The following is a 19,957-nucleotide window of genomic DNA, read 5'->3' on the forward strand; positions in this document are numbered from 1 at the left end:
GCTGTCTTCTCTCTTGCTCACTGTCATGCCTGATCTCTGAGTCAGCTTTTAGTTTCTATTCACTGCAAAATAAATTCCTGGATGGTACATTCCTGAGATCACCAAATTCTCATGCAGTGACCTAAGTTAGTATTGTTCTCAGGAACAATCATCAAAAAAAAAAGTCATGTTTGGGCAGAGCTTCACGGAACTCTCCATGCTTTGGGTTATACGTGCTCTAGGGAGAAAAGTGAATCTGGAGCCACCCCTTCCCCCCCCCAGCAAAAACTCAAAAAACTAAGGAAAGCATGAGAGTAACAGCTAAGTCTCCTTTTCTTCTTGCAAATATAGCTTCTCTTCCCCCTCCGCTCATTTCTAAATTATCTTTTTCAATTAAAAAGACCGTTTTTGTAACAAAAAGCACATACTTAGGCAGGTGAGATGAGGGTGGAGGGAAGGGCTGGTGTAGAGTAGTGGAAAGACTGCGGGTTCTGAAATCAGAGGACTAATATTTGAATACTGTTCCTTTGACTTGAAACCATTGTAACATGGGCAAGTCACCTCATTCATTCATTCAATAAAAATTTATTAAGCACCTACTATGTGTCAGGAACATTGCTCAGCACTGGGGATACAAAGGGAGGCAAAAGCAGAACCAGGAGAACATTGTAGAAAGTAACAGCCACACTGTGCCATGACTGATGTTGATAGACTAAGCTCTTCGTAGCAACACAAGGACCTGAGACAACTGCAAAAGTTCTCAATGGGAAATGTCATCCACATCCAGAGAAAGAACTTCGGAGTCTGAATGCAGATGGAAGCACACTATTTGCTCTCTTTTGTTGTTGTTTTGTTTTATTTCTTCTTTCTTATGGTTCCTCCCATTGGTTCTAATTCTTCTGTACAATATAACTAATGTGAAAATATGTTTAATATGAATGTATAAGTAAAGTCTATATCACATTGCATGCTGTGTTGGGGAAAGGAAGGGGGAGAAAGTTTAAAACCCAAAGTCTTATGGAAGTGAATGTTGAAAACTAAAAATTTATAAATTAATTTTTAAAAATAAATAAAAGCTAAAGATCATGCAACAAATGTTAAAAAAAAAGAGGCAAAAGATAATTCCTGCCCTTAAGGAACTTGCAATCTAATTAAGCAGACTATATATGTATGTGTGTGTGTATATATATATATATATATATGTATATATATATATATACACACATACATACACATACATATATATACACACATGCATATATGTACATATGCATATGCATATACACGTGCATATTTGTGTATAAATATATACATATACATGTATACATACCTATATATTTATATATGTACAATTGTATACATATAAACACATATACCTATACTTTTACATATACACACATTTTATATATATATACACATACACACATGAATATATGTGTGTAAATATACACATGCATGTATGTATACATATGTACATAGCTATATACCTATATCTTTATATGTGTACATTTTATGCATATAAACATATATACCTATATTTTTACATATACACACATATACATACACATACATTTTATATATATTCATACACATCTGCATATATGTATAATGCATATATGTGTGGATATATATGTTTATATATACATACCTATATATTTATAAATACACATTTTTATACATATAAACATATCTATACCTATACATTTATACACACACATCTATACACACACACACACTTTTACAGAACAAGCTATATATAGGATAAACAATAATTAAAAGGGAAAGCACTAGAATTAAGAAAGGTTAGGTAAGCCTTCTTAGACCTCAGTTTTCTCATCTAAAACATAAGGAGGCTAGACTACAAAATCACTAGGGTGCCTTTGAGTTCTAAATCCTATTATCTTAGGGGTGACTGCTGTCCCTTGAGTGGTCCATATGTTGGGAAATTCAGTGATGCCTAAGAGATATTACTGTGATTGGCAGATTGCCCCACTATCACACAATGCTGTACAAAGGGGCCACTGGGTTTACAGAATTCAACAGACATTTATTGAACGTTAGGCACTGTGTCAGGCACTAAGCTAACCGAGATAAAAATGAAAAAGCTCCTGTCCTCAAGGATCTTACATCCTACTAGTTGGAGGGAGAGGAGTCAGCATCAGTAAAGATAGTAAATATAAAGTGATTTTAGGAAAGAAAAAACACTTGCAACTGGGGGTAATTGGGAACGTTTCTTGGACCTTAATCTTGACGGCAGGTAGGGATCCTCAGAGGCAAAGATGAGAAGGATGCACATTTCAGACCTGTGGGAAAGTCAGTTTAGAGACAAGGAGATGTATGGGAAGGGGATGAGAAGAAGCATGTATATAGTACCTACTCTGTATGTGCAAGGCACCCCGGTAGGAGCTTTATAAATATCATCTAATTTGGTTCTCACAACAATGCTGGGAGGCAGGTGCTACTATAACTCCCATTTTACAGTTCAAGAAACTGAGGTGGAGGTTAATTTACTTGCCCAGGATGACACAGCTACCTATGCCAGATTTGAACTCAGGTTCTCTTGACTCCAGAGCCAGTGGATCCATTCCATTGCACAACCTAGATGCCCAGAAGCCATGGATGATGGCATACGGAGTTTAGGAAAAAGTTAGTAGATCCTTTTGGCTAGACCATAGGGTGCTTAAATGGAAGTAACATGAAACAAGTTCAGAAAGACATGGGAAACAGATTGTGGCATGAATTTAAATGCTAGCCTGAGGAGCCTGTAATTTATCCTTGAGGCAATAGGGAGCCACTGAAGATTTTTGAGTAAGGGAACAATGTTGTCTGACTTGTATTTTAGGAATATTAATTTGTTAACTGTGGAGGATGCCTTAGAAAGAAGATATACTAGCAATAGAGAGAACAATTAGGAGACTTTTAATTGTCCAAGTGAGATGTGATGAGAGCCTGAACTAGAGTAGCATGATTTTGATGTGGGTAGAAGGGAAGAGATGTAGTGCATAGAATGTTGGACTTGGAGTCAGAGGCTTGAGTTCAAATTCTGCCTCAGACACTTACAAACAGTGTGACCCTTGAAGTGTCACAATTTTTCTTAAGCCTCAGTTTCCTCATTTTAAATATAAAGATAATAATAGCACCTATCCCCCACAGATGTGTTGTAAGGATCAAATGAGATAATTTTCCATAAGCTCTTGCTTGGTAAATAATAAAAGTGGGGGATGGAGACAAGATGGTGAAGTCAAAGCAGGAACCCACCTGAGCTCCCCCAAATAACTCAAAAATAACACCTTCAAATGAATTTTGGAGCAGCAGAAACAATGAAAGGATGGGATGAAACAATTTTCTAGCATGAGAAAAATTCAAAGGTCAGTAGGAAAGATCTGTATTGCTAGGGTGAGAGTGGGGCATGGTCCAGCACAGGCAGCACCTGGGCAAGCCAGTGGAGGCATTGGAACAACTGAGGCCGCAGCAGCAATTTCTGGAGCTCTCAACCCACAGATGGTAAGCGGACCAAACAACTGGTCAGAAGGAGATTATAAGGGACACTTTGCTGGCATTCGGTGCAAGACTCTGTTGCACTGCCAATATAGAGATCACATAGCTGGGTAGCAGTCCAAAGGGTGAGGGGGAGCATTAGCACACTAGAGTTTGTGACCAAAAGGGAGTAGGGATCCTGGTCACATTTCTGGGGCAGAAAGGAGGGCTGGTGGTCATTCATGGACCCAAGCACAAGCCAGGAGAGAAGTGACAACACCTCTCCTTAGATCATATCACCTTGAAAGAACTGAAAGCTTACAGGTCCCCAGAAAGTAGCTCTGAGCATGAAAACTTTGAAGCTTAGAACAGCGCCTTCTCCATTACAGGAGCAGAGCCAATTTTAACATAAAGTTAAAAGTCAGGGTCAGAGCAAGCAAGAAAAAAAGAAACTGACCATAGGAAGTTATTATGGTGATAGGGAAGCTCAAAACTCAAACTCAGAAGAGGGAATCAATGTTAAAATGGCTACAGGAAAAGCATCCAAGAAAAATGTGAATTGGTCTCAGGTTCAAAAATAATTCCTGCAAAAAATCAAAAAGGATTTTCAAAATCAAATAAGAAATGATGGTAATGCAATAAAATCATGAAAAAAAGTCAACAGCTTGATAAAGGAAGCACAAAAATGGAAAAAATACAGAAATTCCCTGAAGAAAAGAACTCCTTGAAAAGTATAACTGGACAAATGGAAATTATAAAAGCACACTGAAGAAAATAATTCCTTAAAAATTAGAATTAAACAAATGAAAACTAATGACTTTATGAGAAATCAAACAAAATCAAAAGAATGAAAAAATAAAAGAAAATGTGAAATATCCTGTTGGAAAAACATCTGACCTGGAAAATAGATCCTGGAGAGATAATTTAAGAATTGTTGGACTACCAAAAAGCCATGATAAAAAAAAGCCTAGATAACATCTTTCAAGAAATTATGAAGGAAAACTACCCTGACATTCTAGAACCAGAGGGTAAAATAGAAATTGAAAGAATCCACTGACCACCTCCAGACAGAGATCCTCAAATGAAAATTCCCAGGAATATTATAGCAAAATTCCAGATCTCCCAGGTCAAGGAGAAAATAAAGAAACAATTCATGTGGGAAGAAGTACAGTTTGTAATGAGATGGGAATCTAATCTGTAGAGAATTTTTATAGAGGGAAAACATTTCCTCTAAGAGAATGTTATGCTTCCAAGGGTAACATGCTGTCTCAGGAGAAAGGAAATCAGTACTCTTGTGGGCAACCAAAATCTGGAAGTGAGTGGGCACTGATCCAAAGAGGAAATTGCATGGCAAATGGGAAAGAGAAGGGTGATGGGAGGGCTCATGTCCCCCTTTAAATGAAGCTTCTCTTCATTCCTACTAGCTGCTGTTCCTTCCCACCTTTACTAGTTATCCTGTATTTATGAACTTATTTTGTAGGAATTTTGTATAAACTTTAGTTGTTTCTCCCAATAAAATGTAAACTGCTTGCAGGCAAGGATTATTTTCATTTTGCTGTCTGTGTCTCTAGCTCCTGGTGCTTAGCCAGATACTTAATAAATACTTGCCAATTGATTAATTTAGAGCAGGATGGTTTGATATTCAACTCTCTGGTGCAAGTTCTATGGGTTGCCAATATCTCTGTTGTGTCTGGAGTCCATAACATCTGAAAAGAGGGTTTGTAGTTTTTGCTGCAACGTGAACATTTCAGTACTTAACTGACTGTTTCCAAACTATTAGGAAGCAAAATGGTTCATATCAAATCTGATCAAACATAGTGAATCTCATTAGGGACTTCCATAGAATAAGAATAGTTGAAATATGCCAGGGGTAAGGAATTGAGAAGAGAATTGGCACCACTCTGACGGCACTGAATGTGATTAGGGAAGAATGGGGTCAAGATGGAGTCAAGAAGCAACCTGGGCCTGTTCAACTCATTTCTACAAGAGTGGCCTGCCTACAGGCCATCACAAAGGCAATCGCCATTGCCAAAGCCCAAGTGAGGAAGCTGGCATTCTTCCAATGTTGACAAACTGAAAAACAAAGGTTCCACCTGGGATTGGGGAGAGCTCATGGGAGATGGTGGAAATGCTGTGGGTCTATATTCTGGGAATTTGGGGACAGAGGCCCTGAAAGCTATTTTTTATCACCACTGTGAATTCTGGCTCTTCCAGAAGCTCCAATGACTGAGCACAATGGAAAAGGGCAGGGACTGTTTCATTTTTACCTTTGTATGCCCAACACCAAGCATGGTTACCTGGCATATAGTAGGCACTCACTGTCCATGGTCACACCCATGGTAAGTGGCAGAGCTGGGATTTGAACTCAGGTCCTATAACAACAAATCTGACCCTCTCTAAGTCCCTTTACCTCTCAAAGCTTCAATTTCTTTAATCATAAAATAAGGATACCCGTACTACCTGCCTTACAGTGACGTCATGAGGAACATGTTTTACCAAACCTTGAAGTACAATAGAAACAGGTCAGATGATCGTAGTATCCTAGAGCCACTAGATTGTAGACTTGGAGCAGGCAGGGACCTTGGGGACCATGACGACCACCCCTTTCATTTTACAGATAGGGAAACTGAGGCTGAGAGGTTTTAAGTGACTTGCCCTGGATCACACTGCTGGTAGTGGCAGTGATGATGATGGCAACTTGGGCTCACATGGAGTGGCCTTCCATTGATCTGGACAGCCACCAGCCCAAAGAGATTAAGAAGCAATGCATGGTGAATTCATCTGAATCCTCCCTGCAAAGCCTCCTCTGTCACTCCCAGCATCCTCCACCCATCTTCTCAGCCCCTGCTTCATCGTCATCTGTAACATTTTCCCTGGATTTGAAGTCTAATTCTTCCTCAACTTCCTGTTAGGGACACTTTGTGTACTGATTAAGCTTTGTTTTTTCCTAATGTTTACTCAAAGAAGAAATACTGCTTGTTTGTACACCAGCCAGGAAGCTGCAACCACTCTGATAAGGAAGGTCCTGATCAAAATGGGAAAAATGCCCATATTAGCTGGACCACAAAAAAGCAAAGTCCCCACAAGACAGTTAATAATATAGAACTTTCAGCCGTGGGTCTAAAAGATAGTGGAACCCAAAGGGAACATATACTGTGTACATATGCATATAAGATATAACATAAGTCAATGTTCATTCATGTTTTTGTTTTGTTTTTGCTAAGCAATTGGGGTTAAGTGACTTGCCCAAGTAGTTAGTGTCAAGTGTCTGAGACTGGATTTGAACTCAGGTCCTCCTGACTCCAGGGCTGGTGCTTTATCCACTGTGACACCTAGCTGCCCCATGTATGAGTTAAAAATAGTCATATGGACAGAAGGCAGCTACGTGGTGTAGTGCATAGACCACTGGCTCTGGATTCAGGAGGACCTGAGTTCAAATCCAGCCTCAAACACTTACTGTGTGACCCTGGACAAGTCATTTAACCCTGTTTGCCTCAGTTTCCTCATCTGTAAAATGAGCTGGAGAAGGAAATGGCAAACCACTCCAGTATCTTTGCTAGGAAAACCTCAAATGGGGTCATGGAGAGTCAGAAATGACTGGAAACTACTGAAGAAGAATGAAATGAATATAAGGACAGCTGCAGGTAAGGATGGTGGGTAAAGTTGGATATCCCAGACAATGGCCAGCTAGGGAACTGGACAAAGATCCCACTTATTTTTCAAACTCACATTCTCGCTAAGAGCCACTGTTCTAACAGACCATGCAGGTGGCAAGAATTGAGAAACCCTAAATGTTCCTATCCCCAGTCTCTGGTCTCCCAGACACCCCACCCTCTTCCTTAACCTGAAATTTCTCCCATCAATGTCATTACTCTAAGTTATACAGCAAAAAGTAGGGTCATTTTTTTCTTGAATATCATTGGCAATGCATATATGTGTTTTCACAACTTCAGACAGAGCACCCTTCTCTTCTGGTTCTCCTTTTAATGCAATAGCTTCTATGTCCGTCTCTCACCAGCTTCATGTTTCCACTCGCTTAGAGCATCACCTCTCAGTTGAATGAGAGCCTCCTAACTCGTCTCAAGTATCTCCTTTCTGCAAGCCAGCTTTCACTCAGCTGCCTAAATGATCTCCTTAAAACTCAGATCTGACCACGTCATACTCTTCCTCAAAAATCTCCATTGGCTCATATTGGCTCATACATTTAAAACCGGAACCTTAGACATCATGTAGTGACCAGATTCTGGTCCAAGCCCTCCATTTGACAGAGAGGAATCCAAAGCCCAAAAGGTGCTAAGAAGTGGCAGGGCCAGGTCTTAAGGCTAGGTCTTCTTCCATGAAATAATCTTTCCATTTCCCTGTGGTACTCTCCTGTTTATTTCCCCGAGAATAAAATACAAAATCCTTAGCCTAGCATTGTAAATCCTTCACAGTCTGGCTCCTATATTTCCAGTCATTTTGTATTACTTTCCTTCAAACGCTCCCCATTCCAGTTAAACTTACCTGTTTGCTGTTCTCTGTATGTTTCAGCGCACGTCCCACCTATGTGCTTTTGCCCAAGTGGTCACTCATATCCTGGCATGTCCTCTCTTCTCACCCCACCTCATAGATTCTATGGCTCCTCTTAAAGTACATCTCAGCAATTTGGAACTATGCCCAAAAGGCTATAAAACTGTGCATACTCTTTGATCCAGGAATTACACTACTAGGTCTGTGACCCAAAGAGATCGTAAAAAAGGGGAAAGGACCCACATGTACAAAAATATGCATAGCAGCTCTTTTGTGATGGCAAAGAATTGGAAATTGAGGGGATGCATCAGTTGGGGAGTGGCTGAACAAGATGGGGTATATGAATGTGATAGAATACTATTGTATAATAAGAAATGATGAGCAGACAGATTTCAGAAAAACCTGGAAGGATTTCAATGCACTGATGCTAAGTGAAGTGAGCAGAACCAAGAAAAAATTGTACATGATAACAGCAAGATTGTTCAATGACTAACTTTGATTGATTTAGCTCTTCTCAGCAATGCAATGATGTAAGATGATTTGAAAAGACTCCTGACGGAAAATGCTATCCACATCCAGAGAAAGAACTATGGAGTATGAATGCGAATTGAAGCACTCTATTCTCTCTTTCTTCTTTCTCATGGTTTTCCCCTTTTGTTCTGATTCTTGTTTCACAACATACTAATGTGGAAATATGTTTAATATGATTGTACATGTATAGCCTATATCAGATTCCTTGAGGGGGAAAATTTAGAACTCAAAAATCTTATAAAAGTGAATGTTGAAAACTAAAAATAAAGTTTTAAAATTTAACAACAAAAAGAAAAAAACCTCATGAAACGCATAGTACCAATGTTATTATCTCCATTTTACAGATGAAGAAACTGAGGCTCAGGAGAGTCAGGTGACTTGTTCATGGTCAGTATCAGGGCAAACAGATCTCTAGATTCTAAGTTCAGTGCTCTGTATATTAGAGACTTAGAGTAAAACCAATATCCTTTACAATTGTTCTATTCCTGTTCCCCTTCTTTCCCAATGTCTCTTGTCTGCTACTATTTCTTCTCCCCCTTGGCTTCCTTCTCTATCCTGCTACCTTTTTTTTAACTAACCCCACTTTCTGCAGTTTCTAACCCATCCATTCCCTTTTTTCTATTTCTTTCTCCTGAGATGAAAGACAGAAACAAACAAGAATATGAGTGCCATGTAGCAAAAAGCCTGTGGAACTGAGTAGGCGCTTGCTTAATAAATGCTAATTAACTTGAATTTATGATCTGTTCCTGTTTTTATCCTGTATGGCCCATCTCATGCAGTGGGCTTTTTTTTCCCTTTTGTTTCAAAAATTACTATCTTTGTGAGCTCTTGGTGTGTGGTTAGCTTTCTTTGAAATACTTTTGATTTATTATTCCAAAGGAGCTTCCGTACAGATTTCCCAGTTTTTGTTTTTCTTTTTTTATCTGGATGGGCAAGGGTAGAAAGAAGGATTGGGGGAAAAAGGGATGCTTTGTCCGAAGATCTCAGAAAATCTAAGCTATGAAGAAGGCTTTGGTCTTTACTCACCCATACTGATGCCATGATATCCCACTTTCACTTCAAGCTGAGGACTGGTCCACCTATGAGAAAAGGGACACAATAAATTAAGTATAAATACTATAGCTCCAAGGTGGGTTAATCCCTGGACCAACTTTTTCTCTTTACCGCCCTCCCCCAATAATCAGAAGACAAAATTAATGGATTTTTTTCAGAAGACTGAAGAAAACATTTAACTGAAATATTAAATTATTGATATATTTCTTCATTTATTCCACAAAAACATTTGTTTTATAATTGCCCCATGCATAGATGATGAAGATACAATCCTTGAGTTTGAAGACTTTGCAAATTTTCCTTCTTCTATAAAATTCAATTAAAGTATGTAGAGCCATGACTTCCCTTCCCATAGGTCAGACCAAATAGCCCCATGTGGTCTGCTTAGGCCACAGGTATCTTCACTTTGACTCCTTTGGGGCCTAACAAAGAGTTTTCTGATTTGATTCAAAAACCTTCATTAATAATTCTCATGGTGCAATAGGTATGTTTCCCCCCTCAGTGTGTTATTCTTTCACATAGCATAAAATGTCAGATTTCTCAGTAGAAGGATGCCCCATGCTGAATCTCGATAGGCTTTTTACCAGGAGAACAAAGAGCACAATTCCTGGAAGGAGTCCTGGCAAAGAATCCGAGGCATATTTCCCATGAGGATCCATTATTTAAATACACTTACTGGGTCATTTTCAGATCTGGTTGAGAAATTAAAATATTTTATCTCTGGTCCAGGAACTATTTTTAAATATCCAAATAGCTAATGACATTTAGTCATTCTCTTTCTGCCCCTGCCCCCAACCCCAGAAGTTAACAGAAAACAGCACTACAAATACTTTGCAAAAAATAAGTTTTGAATTGGAAGGGTAAAAAGAATTTTAATTTAATGCTAATCAAACACTGGGCAGCCAGAAGCTACAATGGAAAGAACACTAGCCCTGGAGTCAGGAAGACTCATCTTCCTGAGTCCAACTCTGGCCTCCCACACTTACTAGTTGTAAGTCATTTACCCGTTTGTCTCAGTTTCCTCATCTATACAATGGGCTGGATAAGGAAATGGCAAACCACTCTAGTATCTTTGCCAAGAAAACCCCAAATGGAGTCACAAGACTCAGACACTACTGAAACAATTAAAAGTCTAACACTATACAGCACTTTGTTCCACCATGGAACAAACTTAATGCTTAGTCCTGTGACCAGGAGCAAGCCACTTAACCACTATGGAGACAATAGTACTTGGGCTACCAATCTCCCAAGGATGTTGTGAGGAAGACCCTTAGTAGGGGTGAGGGAGAACAAGCATTTGTTAAGTACTTACTATATGCCAGGCACTATGCTGTGTTTTACAGATAACTCATTTGATTAGTACATTCTACATAGATGCAAATGTTATTATTGTTATTCTCCTGTCTACCCCCAGAAGCAGAGGAGTAACATTATTTGATAATTTCTTTATTAAAACTAAACCAATCTAACTGGTATATAGCACCTACTGTGCTCAAGGTACTGTGCTAGAAAACAAAAGACCAAGAGAAAGAGTAGGCTGGAGCCACAGAGACAGCTCTCTCACCACCCCCACCCTCCTGTATGGCCCATCACCCTCCCATATCCATTTGGGTGCCAAGTCCTTTCAATTTTACTTTCCCAACATCTCTTGTTTAGGTCCCCTTCTGACACTACCACCATTCTAACAGATTATTACAATAGCCTGTTGGTGGATCTGCCTGCCTCAAGTCTCTCCCCATCCCAGTTCACTCAGCTGTTAAATTAATTTTCCTTACATATATATCTGACCACATTACCCTCCTATTCAATCAATTCCAATAGCTTACTAGCTGTGTGATCCCAGCCAAGTCACTTAACCCTGTTTGCCTCCATTTCCTTATCTGTAAAATGAGCTGGAAATGGAAATGGCAAACCACTCCAGTATCTTTGCCAAGAAAATCCCATATGGGGTCACGAAGAGTTGGGCATGACTGAAAAACGAATCAACATTTGGCTTCTAAAACCTGCCCTCTCTTCCCCTCCCCCACCCTGCCACTTTCTAGTCTTACTGAGCTAGATGATTACTGCATTAGTTCTGGTGAAAGAACCTGAACTCAATAGTAGCAGTGGAAATGAAAAAGATTAGGAGATATAGAAGAGACAGGATTGACAGGACTTGATAACACTGTATGTGGAAGATGAGTATGAAAAGTCAGAGAGGACACTGAGGCTGCTAATATAGGTTACTAGGAGAAGAGTGATGCCATTAGTGGAAATCAAAAACCCTAGAGGAGAAATAGGTTTGGGAAATGACACTGTTTAGTATGGGACAGCTGAATTTGAGCCACCAATGAGATATCCAGGAGGCAGCTAAAAATTCAGGTCTGAAGCTTTGAAGAGTGGTAGAAATAGTGGGAGTCATTCACACAGATATGATCCCTGAAGCTGATAAAATGAATGAGATCATCAAGGGAGAGAGATAAATTGACTGGCTTACACATAGCCAAGCAGGAGGACTAAGGTGAGTCAGCCAGGATAACTGGAAAGAGAGATAAGAGAACAAAGAGACAACATAGGTGGTGGAAAGAATGGAAAAAGCCAGAGATGGAGACAGAGGAGGGCCAGAGAAATATGAAAAGCATCAATGGAATGTGGTGTCATGAAAGCCAAAAGGAGAGATAAAGAAGAAGAAACAAAAAAATCTATTTTTTTTTTGAGTCTGGTATCCTTGTCTCACCCAGGCTGGAAATTCAGTGGCCACTCACAGTCCTATTCCAGGGCTGATCAGCATGGGAACTTTGACCTGCTTCATTTCCAACTCGGATCAGTTTGGCCCTAAGGAGGGGCAGCATGGTGGTCCCCAGCTTCAAGGGGCTCACTATGTTGGTGCAGACAACCAAGTGACCTTAGCCCTACAGTAACTCAAAAATCCTAAACTCATGCCATCTACCATCCTCTGCCTCCCCCAGAAGCAAGGATTCAGGCATGTGCCATGCCAATGGCCAGACTACTTTTTAAGGGAAGAAAAGAGATGGGACCCTAGGGTAGTAGGAGCTGAGGAAAAGGCTTTTTAGGGTAGACTAAGGGAGTCATGAAGTGGAACAAAAAGACAGTGGAAAGACTGCAGATTAAAAAAAGAAAAAAATGACTGAAAAGGTCCTTGATAAAGACATGGAAGAGGATGGCATCAGGGGCCCAGGGTAAAGAAAAAAGCCCTGTTCAGGAGTCAATGGTGAATATAAAAAAAGTTTGCATCTGTTAGTTCGAGTGCTAGATTTGAAGACCTCAAATCTGAGCTCTGCTACTTAACCATCTGTGAGACACTGGGCAAGTCACTTAAAAAAGAACAAACCTGTCCGGACCTCAGTTTCCCCATCTGTAAAATGAGAGAGTTGGCTTAGATGACCCCTAAGCCCAAAATCTCTTATCACCTAGCATAGTGACACTACCCAGTAGGCATTTCATAAATGTTGACCCTTATCACCTAGCATAGTGACAGTACATAGTAGGCTTTTCATAAATTTTGAACTAATGCCCAAATAGGTAAATTAACCACATGGAAATACATTGAAAACATAAGCTTACCTTGCAAGCTTTACTGTCTAAATTATTATTACCATTTAAGGGACTTTTAGAGTCTTGTGGATAAATTTTTTTCCCCAAATGAATTTTTTTAAAAAATGAAACTGGTCAAATATTTGTATTTGGTAAGCTCATGAACAGGTAATGATGAAACAAATGCGCTCTTACTTCCTCCTCCACCGTTATTTCACAACCAGCCTGGGTCAGAAAAGGCGGTTTTGTGCAGGACTTTAGTTTTTTATTCTGTTTTCTCACACTCCCTTCCTCTCCGGGCTGGGTTTCCCTGTGGTGATGCAATGGACTAGGAGGGGCCGGCACCGGCTCAGAGAAGGCTTCTCTCCCGTTTCCTTCTGTGATATCATGGGTCTCTGCTTTCTATGGCTTCCCCTGAGGCTAGCCTTTCCAGTCTGCTATGGAATGCAAAGGGGTGTCGGACCTCGCCCAGGCCAGCTCCTCTCCAGGACCCTGCTCCAAGGCTCTGGCTCTCTCCTACAGTTCCCCAAAAGCCACCAACTGCTGTCAATTACTCTGATTTTCAAACTTACAAATAACAACTCGGTAATTCACAGGGAAACGGGAGGCGGCTGTTTTTCTGCAACTTTTTTTTAAAAAGTGACTTTCTCCAAGAAAAAAGGTCTCATCTCGCAATTTCTACTCACAGTCCCCTCCTTTATTTTTTCTTTCGTCTACACGGATACCCTCCTCCACTTAAGCACATCTATCCTTTAGCTGTGTGGGCAGCGTGCCAGGTGCCCAGTCAGTTTGCAGTCTTCCTAAAGGAAAAGATTCCCACGATTCCCTGATGCTCCCCTCCCCCCGGGATGAGCTCGGAGTCCCCCCATTTTCCTTCCCCCACCCTCGCCACCCCTTCCATCTCCTAGCACTCCCACACTTGCTGGCCAGAGGCGGTGTTCCAACAGAGGCTCCCAGGTATGAAGGGAAACTCCGCGATCTGAAGTCTGAGGGGCACAAGCGGGCCGATTTCAGCAGCCAGAGCCCAGCCGGGGCATCGCGCTCCTCCCGAGTACTCCAAGGCCCCCCCTTACCCTTTAAAGCGTCCACGGGACTCAAGAAGCCACTAGCAGGGACCAGCGGGCGCGTAGGGGACTGGTGCAGAGGCGGGCGGATCTGGAGGCAGCCTTGGTCAGTCCCCTGGGGCCAGTGCCCCTCCCCTTCCGCGAGTCACTCCCCCTCAGGCTCCACCTGCTTGGGCCGGGAACCTGAGCCTCTCCCATCCTGCGGTAATGGCCCTGCCCACCCCCTCCTCTGCTTTCCTGCCCTCCCCTACCTTCTGCTCTCCGCTACTTTTACGTGCCTTTCATCTGGCCATCTCCCCAGGACTCTTCGTTAAGCTAACGTGATACATCTTTTCAGTCAATCTAGCAAGTAATCGGACCTCGGGCATTCATTAAGCACCTGCTGCATGCTAGATGCTGGGTATTCAAGAACAGAGTGAAATGATCTCAGTCCTCAAGTAAGTCAATAAACATTTGCCAAGCTCCTACTATGTGCCAGGCACTAAAAGACAAGTCTCTGCCCTCGAAGGGCTCACAATCTAATGAGGGACACAACATGCAAACAACGATGGGCAAGCAAGCTATAAATGGGATAAATTAGAAATCAACAGAGGGAAGGCACTAGAAATTTTTAAATTATTATACTTTATTTCAACATTCATATTTTAGAAATTTGAGTTCCAAATTCTGTGTTTTTTGCCACTCCTCCACCCACTGAGAAGGCAAGCAATATGATATAGGTTATGCATAGGGAGCTGTGGAAAACATTTCCATATTAGCCATGTTGCAACCAAAAAAAAAATAAAGTAAGTAAAAAAAGCATGCTTCAGTCTGCATTCAGAAGTCATTTCTTTCCGGAGGTGGATAGCATTTTTTCATCATGGAATTTGGAATTGTCTTGGATCATTATATTGATTAAGTCAAGTAGGTAAGTCTTTCACAGTTGATCATCATTACAATATTGCTGTTACTGTGTACAGTGTTCTTCTGGCTCTGCTCATTTCACTTTGTATCAGTTCATATAAATCTTCACAGGTTTTTCTGAAACCATCCTGCTAATTATTTCTTACAGTACATTACTATTCCATCATAATCATATACTACAACTTGTTAAGCCATTCCCCAATTGATGGGCATCTCCTCAGTTTCCAATTCTTTGCCACCATGACCATGTTGGGTCAAAGGATATGCAAAGTTTTTTAGGCATTGTTCCAAATTGCTCTCCAGAATGACTGGACCAGTTCACAACTCCACTAATGGTGCATTAGTGTCCCCATTTTCCCACATCCTCTCCAGCATTTGTCATTTTCCTTTTCTATCATGTTAGCCAATCTGATAGGTATGAGTTGTTTTCAGAATTGTTTTCCTTGGCATTTCTCAAATAAATAGTGATTTAGAGCATTTTTCATGTACCTATTGATAAATGATTTCTTCTTCTGAAAACTGTTCATATCCTTGACTATCAATTGAGGAATGGCTCTTTTTATAAATTTGGCTCAATTCCCTATATATTTGAAAAATGAGGCTTTATCAAGGAAATATGCTACAATTTTTCCTCAGTTTCTTTCTTTCTAATTTTGGCTGCATTGTTTTGTTTTGCAAAACTTTTTTGATTTCATCTAATCAGAATTATCCATTTTACTTCTCATGATCTTCTCCATCTCCTGTTTGATCATAAATTCTTCCCTTAACCATAGGTCTAACAGATAAATTTTTCCATGCACCCCAAATTTGCTTATGATATTACCCTTTATGTCTAAATCATGTATCCATTTTAATCTTATATTGATATATAGTGTGAGGTGTTGGGCTATACCTAGTTTCTACCAAACCACTCCCCAGTTTTCCCAGCAATTTTTGTCAAACACTGAATTCTTGTCTCAAAAGTTTGGATCTTTGGGTTTATCAAATATGAGATTACTATGGTCATTTATTACTGTTTATTGTGTACCTCATCTATTCCACCAGCCTACCATTTTATTCTGTAGCTAGTACCAGATTGCTGCAGTTTGAAATTTTGTATTACTAGGCTGCCTTTCTTCACATTTTTTTTTATTAAGGGAAGGCACTAGAATTAAGGGGGAAAGGGAAAGACTTCCTGTAGAAGATGGGATTTTAACTGGAACTAACACTCTTTGAGGGAGAGGTGTATAATTTAATGGAAATTGTTCTAAGCTTAAACTCAGAAGATTGGGCAGTACCAACTTGACATTTACTGGCTAGATGTGGGCAAAATACTTCATATCTCTGAGCTTTGCTTTCCACAGCTGTAAAATCAGCATAATTCCAAAAAAAGTTCAACTTGAAGTCAGGAGAGACTTTCAGTCTGGACTGTGGACAACTAACAAATAGTTATGTAAACCTGGAAAAGTCATTTAACCTCTTCAAGCCTGAGTTTATTCTTCTGCAAAATGAGGAGAATGCTGACTTCACAGGATTGTTGAAAGTTATCAAATGAGATAATGTGTATTGGGAAAACCCAGCAAGGTAAGTTGCAGTTTATAGGTGGGGTGCTCCCTCCATGTCTCTTTTTCCCATTCTCAATCAAGCTGATGGATGAGGGCCCCACCATGATGATTACCCCCTTTGAAGAGGAGAAATGACTCCCAGAAAGGGGTAACCCTGAAGGTAGAGATTTCTGGTACTGTGGCTCACCAAGCCCTGATCTGGTATGCTCCTGATTGATTACAATACATTGCAGCCACACATTTTGCTGAGGCAAGTCTTCACATGCTTGGGGTAGACATCCTCCTAACTCACCAATGGGTTTGAGGCCAACAACCAAGAAGGCAGCTGAAGCACCTGCTGTGGAGCACCACCAGACATCTAAGACACCAAGGTCATCCACCAAATCCCAGGCCACCGCTAATCGTTTTGACTTTCGTCTTATCACTGGACTTTGATGACTCTGGAAGACAGAGTGAGGCTGATGATTTTATGCAACTGCCTCATTTAAATCCGATTCACTTGAAAGTTACATGTTGTGATATCATTGGTCCTCTCTGAAAACAGAGAACAAACAACACCAGCCATCCAGACCATTATAAAAGGGTATAGTAAGAACAATTAGTACAAATATATATCCACAGAAGTATGGGACCCACTCTCCTGCAAGTACACACACTTAAAAAAAACCCAAATGTTGAAAAAATATTTTGACATGTAATTGGGGAAAAATTAAATGCATATTATTTTTTAAAAAAGAGTTCAGAAGAAAGTAAGCTGGAGAACATATATGGCAAAGAGAAAACTCAGAGCTCCTAATTTTTGAAGTCCTTTTCTATCTTTGTAGGGAACTCATGGAAAACTCCCTTTGGGTGTGTGTAGCTTTCTGCTGGGTTGGTGGTATGCTGTTGGGATGAGGGTTGGTAAATTTGTAGACTCCTAAGGCTGCCTTTTCTCTGTGTGCCATTTTGCCCATGGCTTCAGGGCTCCAATAGGGACAGACTCTGCTAATGTTGCTTATAGGAAATCCCAATCTTTTGACTTTTCAAAGTTCTGCAAGGTCATCGATGGTGGTAGAGTTGAGTCTTTTCTCCCTGCTTCCCACAGTTCCTCTTTTAGGGGCTTTGCTGGAGCCACTGGCCAAGAGTTGGAATGACAGATTCTGAACGGGCTTGACTGATTATCTTCAACCAACCAAATTTCCTGTGTGAAAGCATATGCTCTCATTCAATTCATAAGCACTTTACTGCTTTGATTGACTGATTCTACAACTCAATAAAGGAGGCATTATCACCTCATAAAGTTATCAGGGCATGAACTATCTTTTATGTTATAAATTGTATTAACTGTTATGTTAACTTATATTAACAGTTATATTAACTGAGGTTGAAAGGCCTGGGACACCCCATCTGTCAGGTGCTGAGTTTGGAGGAGCTTGCCCATGGTCACAATCTAGTACATCAGAGATGGAATTTGAACTTAGCTATCTTCCTGACCCTGAGGTTAGCTTTCTATTTGCTTTGTCAACCCTAAAACAATATGTAAATGGAAGTTATTATGAACCATCTCATAGTTGTGAGAAAAGTACTTTTAGAATGATAGAAGTGTGAGTTTTTTGCTATTTCTGTGGTATTTCCATGTGTCCTTTCCCCCTTATTCAGGGTTTCTCCTGAGTAGGGCTATCTTCAAAGCACAGGCTCTTTAAAAGGCATAAGTCACATTTCACTGGTAGCTTGATTTGAGGGTATCTAGGCAAAAGTCTAAGATATATGACTGCCATTCAAAAATAGCAGAGATCCCAGCAAGTTTAGAACATCTTCCTTTTCTTTTAAGTTTATAATAATTTGATCATTGCATCCCAGGCTTATTATTCCATTTATTTCCTTTGCATTGATATTTATCCCTCTCTTCTTTGAAGGCAATACTGATATGATATGATATTATAACAATATATTACATCATATTATGCTTATATTAAGTTGGTGCTAGTCTATTCTCACAAGTTCACTCCCCTCCAAAACATTGGGTACTGGCCATCAGGTCCCATATATCTCCCAGGGCAGGATATGGTCCTGGGAAGCACAATCCTTGCTCAGAGAAGGTGATTACCCCAACAGAAAACCTACTGTATGGCCCCTGTCTCTGAGAATTACACATACACCTCCCCACCTCATCCCAAAGCATTATTCTTTGCTTTTAGGTGGAGGGAAAACTTCCATTTCCCCCCATGTCATTCTTACACTTCTCTTAACCATGACCCCTTTGTACTTATTTTGAGATGAAGAAATGACCAAACTTTCTCTGCTCACCTCCAGGCTGGGTAGAAGTTCTAGCTAGCCCCTCTCTGTCTCTTGCCCCCTCTCTCTCCTCTCAAACTTCCTGCTGTTATTTCCCAACCAAAGATATTGGTTCACTTATAAGGAAACATGACATTTAGCCCACAGAATATTAATTCAGTTTTTCCTTCTTCCTTTGTCTTCATTCTTTAAGATCTCCCTAAATCTTTTTGACTTTTGATGATCCCTCTTTTATGTAATTTCTATTAAAATGGTGTAGAAACCTGAAATATTTTCATTTAGCCTTTCTAAATAATTATAGTTATTTTCCTTTCTTGTGTTTCTCTTGTATGGGATATTTTTAAGTCACATGCTCTGCTCAGCTTTGTGAGACATGGCTTATGCAAGAATGTCTCAAATGGCTTTCTTTTTAAAAGATCTATCTTTTTTACATTGATGATTAGGCTTAGCTTTGTATGGGTCTTGGGGGAAAGTGAGGTTTGTTGTTGTTCAGCCATTTTACTCAGGTTCAAGTCTCTGTGATCTCATTTGCGGTTTTCTTAGCAAAGATATTGGAGTGGTTTGTCATTTGCTTCTCCAGCTCATTAATAGATGAGGAAAAATAGGATTAAGTGACTTGCCCACAGGGTCACACAGCTAGTAAGTGTCTGAGGCCAGATTTAAAGCCACAGTGATAAGTCTTCCTGGCTTCAGGCCTGGCACTCTATCCCTGTGCCACCTAGCCATCCCAAAATTAAGTTTGTGTTTGTGGTTTGTCCTTCATTCTCGAAGAGGACCATGACATCAGGGAGGTGATGACATGATTTGCAGTTGACTTGGATTCGAGTGAGGGAGGGCTGTGCAAGGTCACCAACCTCACTTTCTCCTCCAGAGCCATCTGGGTCCAGTGGCTAGATATTCCTCAGGATGACTGGAGATGACTGAGGATGCAATGGGAGACCCTGACCCTTTTGGGCTAAGGTCTTTTTAGGTTTTCACTTTGAATGAGGTAATGCCCATTCAGTGAATAGGCTTCTTTAAGAAGTGAGTCAAGGGATGGCCCTTTAATCAAAAAATTAAAAACAAACCAGGGAGGGGAAGACCCTCAGG

The 19,957-nt window shown here is 40.4% G+C and overlaps 1 protein-coding gene across 2 annotated transcripts in view; it reads right to left on the bottom strand.

Annotated features, from left to right (window-relative positions):
- The window catches only part of ANXA3 (annexin A3), a 46,817-nt gene extending 32,537 nt beyond the window's left edge, over positions 1 to 14,280 (bottom strand). For both annotated transcript variants that reach the window (XM_036765358.1, XM_036765357.1), the window contains exons 1-2: positions 14,157 to 14,280; positions 9,523 to 9,575 (exon numbers count right to left, since the gene is read on the bottom strand). In XM_036765358.1, coding sequence (XP_036621253.1) covers positions 9,523 to 9,537 — 15 coding nt within the window. In that variant the 5' untranslated portion in view covers positions 9,538 to 9,575; positions 14,157 to 14,280. The remainder of the gene's footprint in view (positions 1 to 9,522; positions 9,576 to 14,156) is intronic.
- Between the last annotated feature and the right edge of the window lie 5,677 nt (positions 14,281 to 19,957).

Source organism: Trichosurus vulpecula, chromosome 6 (assembly GCF_011100635.1).
Source record: "Trichosurus vulpecula isolate mTriVul1 chromosome 6, mTriVul1.pri, whole genome shotgun sequence".
Taxonomy (NCBI): Eukaryota; Metazoa; Chordata; class Mammalia; order Diprotodontia; family Phalangeridae; genus Trichosurus; species Trichosurus vulpecula.